The 8,798-nt window shown below is 35.8% G+C and overlaps 2 protein-coding genes across 5 annotated transcripts; one reads left to right on the forward strand and one right to left on the reverse strand.

Annotated features, from left to right (window-relative positions):
- Positions 1–252: 252 nt before the first annotated feature.
- LOC119833637 (muscle LIM protein 1-like) lies at positions 253–8,036 on the forward strand. 4 transcript variants are annotated; one of them, XM_038357732.1, is made up of 11 exons: positions 253–408; positions 1,010–1,143; positions 2,207–2,372; positions 3,423–3,549; positions 3,784–3,880; positions 4,339–4,423; positions 5,169–5,465; positions 5,544–5,676; positions 5,938–6,125; positions 6,375–6,528; positions 7,511–8,036. In XM_038357732.1, exons 2-11 carry the CDS (start codon positions 1,029–1,031, stop codon positions 7,631–7,633), a joined length of 1,485 nt encoding a protein of 494 aa, XP_038213660.1. In that variant the 5' UTR covers positions 253–408; positions 1,010–1,028; the 3' UTR covers positions 7,634–8,036. The 4 variants fall into 4 exon arrangements, 3 of the variants coding, with proteins under 3 accessions (XP_038213660.1, XP_038213659.1, XP_038213661.1); XM_038357731.1 differs by lacking the exon at positions 3,784–3,880 and adding an exon at positions 4,007–4,103; XR_005287968.1 differs by lacking the exons at positions 5,169–5,465; positions 5,544–5,676; positions 5,938–6,125; positions 6,375–6,528; positions 7,511–8,036 and adding an exon at positions 4,007–4,103 and having other exon boundaries at positions 4,339–4,393.
- Positions 6,706–7,388, reverse strand: LOC119833638 (selenoprotein F). The gene has a single exon (XM_038357734.1). It carries the CDS (start codon positions 7,244–7,246, stop codon positions 6,737–6,739), a length of 510 nt encoding a protein of 169 aa, XP_038213662.1. The 5' UTR covers positions 7,247–7,388; the 3' UTR covers positions 6,706–6,736.
- Positions 8,037–8,798: the final 762 nt, after the last annotated feature.

An 8,798-nucleotide genomic window follows, 5' to 3' on the forward strand; every position in this document is an offset into this window, starting at 1 on the left:
GACCTCAAATAAAACTTTTACCTTTGAACTTTAATATAAAATTCTCGAAAACGTTCACTTCTGTTTAACTAACATTTTTTTATCTGTAAACGAAGGAACTAACTTTTTGTTTTTTTATTTCGATCAAGGGTAATCATATCGAAAGTAAATAATTCTTGAATTAGTGATTGAAGTGGTCGTTAGTGCCCTTTGGATGATTACTGTTAGGGTGGGTGTGAGGGTGGTGATGACTGTTTGTGAGGGCGGTGCGCTTCCCCACCACTGGGGCCGTGTGCAACCCGCGCATAGACTACGGTGGAGCACTGCCCTCGCGCATCATTCGACCTCCGCGCACAGCAGTCTAGGCAACAACGCCCTGCACTGTACACGCGTTCGGGAGCTCGACTCTCGTAGCGACACGACGAACAGGTCCGTGATTCGTGAAAGTGATATCAAAACCTAATCATAACAGCATAGCATTATCGCGAGTGACTTTGCTTCTTCCTAATGCGGTCTATTAATAACGATGCACTCCGGTCCAGTGGCGTAACTTTACCTGGACGGCCCAAATTAGGAGCGTTGGAACCGCAACCCACGCGCCGCCCGCCTTACGTTTCACGTGTTCTTTACGTAAAATATTAGTAGCATTCTAAAGGAGCCCGTGTAGCTAGCATATCGTTCGGTACATGTGCTTGTTGAGCAATAGTGTCAGTTCGGATACGATGGACGTGGTGCAGGCGACTTGGATATAAGCCAAGGAACATTGCATTATTCGGAATGGATTTTGTCATCTGTTCAATGATGCTTACGATCATTCCTATTGCCACTGAAATACTTTGACACACATAACATTCGAGATAAATATAGAATATTGCATTTAAAGTAACATAAACAATTCGATCAAAATCGCCTGTACCTACTACTTAAATCTTAACTGGAAACTAATCGTTTGCTCGAAAACTTTAAAACACAAAATTATAAAATCAATCGCACATGGCAAATTGCTAATAATAACATTTTTGTTTTCCAGGATAAGTTAAGCGAGCACAATGCCTTTCAAACCAGCAGATAACCCCAAGTGTCCGAAATGCGGCAAGTCCGTATACGCGGCGGAAGAGCGCGTCGCCGGTGGCCTCAAGTGGCACAAAATGTGCTTCAAATGCGGTATGATAACTTTTATTACCTACAAAATTTTAATTATAAAAAGAAAAATTGTCGAAGGTTAAAATTATATTAAGTATACTAGCTGGAACCTGCGGTTTCACTCGTGTGATACTCGGCTAGAATGTAGACTATGTTTTAATCCAAATATAATATATCTCTGTAACTAATTTCGTTCAGATCCCAAAAGTGGATTTTGAAAGAGTAACAAACATCCATACATTCTTTCTACCTTTAGCGTTTAAAATATTAAGTAGGATTAACGATGGTTGAATTGCGAAAATTTAAAAGATAAAGTACATAACGTACATTTATAATAACAAATTTTAACGGAACGGAAGAATTTACAAATTTTAACGGAAGATGGAAAAACATACTTGAAATGGAAACACTATCAATTTTTAATTTTTAAAAGACAATATGTAAAAAAAACCAGGGAAACACGTGCCTATACGAAATAACAGAAAAACAGTTTTTTTATAATATCAACGCCTAAGAAAAATGCTATTTTTTTTTCTAATTTGTCTGTAAATTATAGGTAAGTACATTTAGTTATGAGACGTACATATAAAAATTTACACAAAATATTACAACAAATTGTGCACATTCGTCGATAGTACAATGTAATTTTATCTATCGATGATTAATAGGTAATTGCCTATATTTCAGTATTGTTCTTGATGACACTGTCTATACTTAAATAGAGCACAATAATTATTTCCATAGTACATATTTATTTACTTACCTACTTGATAACAATTGCATATGAATTTGTCTTTGTTTACATAATAATGTAATAAAAAAAGCGAAATTTAAAAAAAAAGCCTTAAAAATTTCCTTATTTTCCATAATTAAGAATGTGCCTATCGAAATATTTGTAATTTCGCAAATTATTTACTTTTAATTCAATTGAAATTATATAATAAATCACATAATTGTATTATAATAAGCTGGAGGAGGCTGGATTGCAATTGTGATAGATCGTTTTAAATCGTAACGCAAGATAGGAAGTTTTTCTATTATTCCTACCACTGTTAAACCGTACCTATCCATTGTTTTGAATTAGGCCTCTGCCAGAAATTGTTGGACTCCACAAACTGCTCAGAACACGAAGGTGAACTTTACTGCAAAGTTTGCCATGCGCGCAAATTCGGACCAAAAGGATACGGCTTCGGCGGTGGCGCTGGCTGCCTCTCCATGGACACCGGAGATCACCTGAAGGGCGAGAACGCGTGAGTAATAATTTTATTTACACTCCCGCCGCCCGCGCCACTGAGGGTCTTTCCTTATCTATGGTCGCTAGACGACCGGCCTATAGGCCCGTACGTAACAACATTAACAGCGTGTACATAAACTCATAAAAGTAGAAAGCGCGCGCTCGGCTGTAAATTTTGCGCCGCCTTACACGTGCATGATCAGTCTCCGTTTATGTCGCAACAGGAATTGATCGTGAGCAGTCGTCCAGCAGTGCTAGCGGATCGCCGACACACATCTCGGCCCACCAGCGGCACCTTGTCACCGTCATTCTTAATTTAAATTAGTTAGGATTATTTATTCGCTGTCGCTTAATTTATTTTGTTAATCGGTATATTTTATATTTATAAGAGAGAAAAATAAAAAAAAGTCGACTACCACTCTGTGTATTGCTTGAAATTTGAAACGAATGGGAGTGTGGCCGTGCCTGGCGTCGGTCCTTACCGACCCTTGGAGGGCTCCCGCCAGCACGAGCGCATTCCTATTTAAAACCTTCCCTCCCTTACAACCGGGGTGACCCCGACACAGTGGAGCAACGGTGAGAATTCCAATATGTAACGCCTCAGCACAACATCGCAACGCTCGTTACGCACCAATAGAGCATGTTAGAAAGTCACACTATCTCTTCTTATTAACCTGTTGCTACAAATTGACACTTATTAATAATTGCTAACGCTTACTATGTTCTTTAACTGATCAATGTATGTGATGGGATAAGGAAAGCGCCCTCTAAATCGTTAAGCATAGCTGTTGTTGTACGGGGTGGCCGAATTTAATGAGCCGATGTGGAGCGGGTGGCTGGGAGCCCTTACCTTCTCCCATTACGGCGGAGGTGCGCCGCCGACTTCATCTGCTTCGCCGTCATTAGTTTGATGAATAAAAAAAAACGAATTTATATGTAGGGGCTGCTGGAGAGCTCTGGAGCCCGTTAGGCTTTTAACATCTCTTCTGTAATTTTTGCTCAATCTCCACTTTTGCCAATTGTGAACACATAATAACTCTAAAACCATATTTAAATATACATACAGGGATGGCGTAAGAACCAATGGAGCTTGCTTAGAATCACGCGTTATTGCCAAAGCTCCACCTGGAGAAGGATGCCCAAGATGTGGCGGCTATGTTTATGCTGCAGAACAGATGTTGGCTCGCGGAAAGGTAAAATATAATATTTATATACATAATTTTTTATTAGCATTTATATCAAAAACAATATTTATTTTATTTCATTCTCTCTTTATATTTACTAATGAGATGATGAGTCTAATCATTACAACCAGATAAAATGAAATCAAGTTTTGCCGTTCTTCTTACTGTGTGCTATGCAATCATATTTCTACTTCACAACCTTTATTTGAGTTCTGAGTTCTAAAATAGAACATTTCGTCGTAGGCTTATCACAAAAAATGCTTCAAATGCATAACTTGCCACAAGCAACTTGATTCAATGATCCATTGTGACGGGCCAGATAACGAGATATACTGTCGAGGTATTTTATGTCTCTGAAACCTGGATATGGTTCACCCGATGTAATAATAACCGCTAGCATTATATGTTACAAATCGTCCCGCATGACCCACCCTGTTTACTCCTTTTGTCTTCACTGTTTGTCCAGGCGTGGCATAGAGAGTGTTTCAAGTGTGGTGATTGCTTGAAGCGGCTGGACTCCACGAACTGTTGTGAAGGTCCTGATAAAGACATTTACTGCAAAGGTTTGTTTCTTGATTAACTTATATACTAACTATCCTAAAATGCACAAAATGACGACTTTCGACAGTTGATACTATTCGTTTAACATGTTTTAGTAAATGCTAAATTTCTTAACTAAGATGTTGTTGTATGATTGCTAATGTTCATGTAAACAATATATGTTATATTAATAGATAATGATAAATTATATTGATAGAAACATTGTGTACACATATCTAAAAGAAAATGTGTTTGCAGTGTGCTACGGAAAGAAGTTCGGTCCTAAAGGATACGGCTATGGCAAAGGAGCCGGTGTTTTACAGAGCGACCCTTACGCTAATGGGTAAGAAAATTTAACCTTTTAGAATAGATAATAAAATGAATCATAAGTAAAACAATATTTTTGCATTATTGGGCTTAGCTATTTTACAATTAGATTGAAGGTAAACTGTAATTTTTAAGTTTAAGAAATAGGTCCACGGCAGGCTGGTTCTACTTGCTAAAACTGATAGTCTAAATGAACAGAATTTTGAAGATTGTGTTTTTATTTTCGATTGTAAATTGATAATAAATTAAAGAGTTTATTTATAGATTATTTGAATGGCAACAAGACTGTACCCACCTAAGTATTCTCAGGTTACAGACAGGTTTAGGATATTTCCATCGCATAGTCACTTTCATAAAAACAGCTTATAATACAAACAAGAGATGGCAACGTGCCAGTATTTAAAATAGAACGCCCTGTCCGTTCTCGAACCAACTAATTTTAATATAGACGACTTGCCACGCGCTTACAACATATTTAATCCGATGCAGATTCCACCGATTTATTTTCTTTATTATTAGGTCACAAACGACCTTTCCTTTTTATTGTACACCCATACGTAATATATGCATAGTAATCATTCAAAAACGATTGGACCAATGTAATTTTATGATTAGATGGATACTACATTTGTTTTACGATTACTAGCTATTTGAAATTAAATTTACAATAACATTGAACATACCTCTGCGTTTATTTCCTATAGTATAAATTTGTCCTTAAATAAAATATGTATAAGCTACAAAATATATTTTGTTTATAGCGATCATGCACCCAAGACAACGGTGATTGACACTGCAGCTATCCAGGCACCACCAGGCAAAGGTTGCCCGCGATGTGGCGGCGTGGTCTATGCAGCGGAACAAGTTTTGGCTAAGGGACGAGAATGGCATCGCAAATGTTTCAAGTGTCACGATTGTATGAAGACACTAGACTCGATCATCGCCTGCGATGGACCGGACGCAGACGTTTACTGCAAGACCTGCTACGGAAAGCGCTGGGGACCTCATGGCTATGGATTTGCCTGTGGTTCTGGCTTCCTCCAAACTGACGGATTGTCGTAAGTTGTTTTGTTATACGATTATAAATAGTGTAATCGTATGTGCAGAATATTTTCTAAAATTAAACAACTTTACAGCGAGGAGGAGATTTCGGCCAACCGTCCGTACTACAACCCTGATACTACATCAATCAAAGCTCCCAAAGGACAAGGATGCCCGCGTTGCGGTGGAATGGTATTTGCTGCTGAACAACAATTGGCCAAGGGCACTGTAAGTATTCATAGAGTAATATGTTGGTAGTTAATGTATAATTATAATGCATTGACATATTTAAAAATACGGTTTAGACTCGAAATGACATTGAAATTAAGCTATATAACGTAACTATAACAATTCGTTTGATGAAAATAATAATAGAAATAAAAGTGCTACATCCTTTAATATTTTTAATCTAGGTATATTATAAGAAGCAAAACTTAATAATTTTTATTAAAAAAATACATCAAAGCTTAAATCATTTTATTCTTACAGATGTGGCACAAAAAATGCTTCAATTGTGCAGAATGCCACCGTCCATTGGATTCCATGCTAGCTTGTGACGGTCCCGACAAAGAAATCCACTGTCGGTCTTGTTATGCTAAACTCTTTGGACCTAAAGGATTTGGCTACGGCCATGCCCCTACTCTTGTATCGACTGACGCTGAACCCACCATTTCCTAGTAAGTATCATGTAATATATTTTTCTGTTGTCTTTACCATACTATACAAAGCTGAAGTGTTTATTTGTTTGAATATGCTAATTGCAAAAACTACCAAATCAATTTCAAAAGTTCTTTTATAACTTGATATGTAGTATGTTCCATGGGTTGAGCCTGGGCAGACTGTTAGTACTTGATATACTGTATTGATTCTTAAATATTATTTTTTTATGTAATTATTGATATGGGGTTTCAAAATATTTATTTTAGCACTGAGCAGCTCCCATTCACTGGACCTAAAGCAGCCAAAGGACAGGGCTGCCCGCGCTGTGGTTTCCCAGTGTATGCTGCTGAACAGATGCACTCCAAGAATGGCACATGGCACAAACGGTGCTTCTCTTGTGCAGACTGCCACAGATCTCTTGTGAGTGTTTTCAAACAATATAACAAGTAAAAAAATATCCATAGAAATAAGTATAACCAGAACTCTTTCATTAAGCAATAATTTTGACATTAAAAGAATTGTTAAGTCATTCATAAATTTAGAATGGAAATATTCTAATGTAATAAATAGATGCCAGGGAAAGTAATAATAAGACAATTCACATCAAATCAAGTGTGTATTGCATTAATTAAATTAGATTTGTTTTTAAGTAACCTTTATCCTCATCTTCTTCTTTAACTAAATGAGTATTTAAGAATTCTTCGACCGAGTCAGTGTTCCATTTTTCTATAGCAACTGTGTCCTTCACAATACCATCCTTATCAAGTAGTTTAATAATTGGATCAAGCCCTCGTACATATTTTATTTGAAGATTAGGGAACTTTGCTGGTCTGTCACTTTTTACAAACGCTTGAATTTGTGGATAAGTCGGGAATTTACACGTACACACTTCCAGAATAGCTCGCGCGTATTTCTTTTCTTTAGGCGCCGATTCGTCATGGTGACAACATTGCTTGCAGTGTTCTATTAATTGCTCTAAGCTAAAGTCTTTTAATTGATCACAAGATGAACATAAGAGATTTGATTTTATAAAACCAAGCGATGCACAATCTTCTGCCGAAAATTCAGCAATTCCACTTTGAAAGAATCCTAATACAGTAGCTGTAAATATTACATATTTCAAAATACTCTGAGTCATTTTTATAGTTCGAAATATTATTTTGAATTATAAAAACAAAACTTATTAACTAAAATCATACGAGTATTTACAATGATTGATGAATCAAGCTAAAAAGTAAGAACCACGACGGACGACCAACAACTCTGACAGTGACAGATGACAAAAACAGATACATTATACTTTTATAAGTTAGATAGGCTTCAATAAAACTATATAGGTATATATTTTAAAATGAAAATTAAATGTTAAGTGTATATGTATAATCATTACGTTTCTTTTTAGGATTCGACGAATTTGAATGATGGACCCAATGGTGAAATTTACTGCCGCGGATGCTACGGCCGGAACTTCGGACCTAAGGGTGTAGGTTTCGGTCTGGGCGCAGGCACATTAACCATGGCCTAAATTAACTATGAAGCTGGACTTTATAGGACTTAAGTGTGAACGGTAGCATGAAAGGAATATAATCTGGGTCATGTGGCTACCTTTTCATCATACCATGTATTAAACTGGTTTTAATAATGGTTGATAAAACGATGAGACTATTTTAATAAATAGATATAATTATGTATTTTATTATATAAGACCAAATATTTTATGGAAAGAAAATATAAATTAAAGGTTACATTCCTTTCATACCTAATGTACAAACTGATGAATGTGTCTGGGCCCTTAGTTTATAAATTCGTCATGAAATATTTTAGACTATATAAAATGCATAGGTATTTAAGTATTTAATAAGTAACTAAGGTTATTATAAATAATAATATACTATTATTAAAAAATAAAAAAAAAAATAAAAAAAATTGTTGATGGCATTGTGACTATACCTTTATATCGCATTTGATATTAGGTAACTATCCTGTATACGCGGATAAGATTGCAATATGCAATCGTTTCGACCGACCAGATCTCACTGTGAAGATCTGAAGTGAATATACACATCATCATTAGTATATTATTATACCAAAGATTTGTACATACTATCGTCTTTCATTATTCTCTGTTATACAGCAATAAGCTGTGCTATACCTAATAACAACCGCTTGACGCTTTTGCACTTTACTATAATGTAAAATAAAGTTAAGACAGCTTATTGCAATTATTAAGCGGCTATAATTGTATCATTTTTTATTAAATAAACTCGCTTAAAAGAACGTGCCTTTTATTTATTTCGTACCTTTGGAAACTGAACTTGCTTTTGTTTTAAAATCTCTGGCATTTGTACAACACGTCATTGATAATAAATTACCAGTGACAATAAATTCCTGAAAATCCATGCAAAATTAAATTTTATTTAAAGTAACATTATTTTGAAATACATTAAAATAAAATTAGAGAAAACATATCAAACAACTTTCGATATTTTTTCCACAAAAATTAAATCATAACAATACTCATAGACGGAGTTAAATTAGTTACAATCAGGATAGTAGCTACCGCGGCCGTAGATATTAATAAGCGGAATGATAGTAGCCTCCGGTCTACAGAGGTTCCCTAAATATGTACGTAAAAATTATCAAAATGTTATTCACAATCTCACATTAACGATCAGGGCACTTAAAATAAG

The sequence above is a fragment of the Zerene cesonia genome, chromosome 17 (assembly GCF_012273895.1).
Source record: "Zerene cesonia ecotype Mississippi chromosome 17, Zerene_cesonia_1.1, whole genome shotgun sequence".
Classification (NCBI taxonomy): domain Eukaryota; kingdom Metazoa; phylum Arthropoda; class Insecta; order Lepidoptera; family Pieridae; genus Zerene; species Zerene cesonia.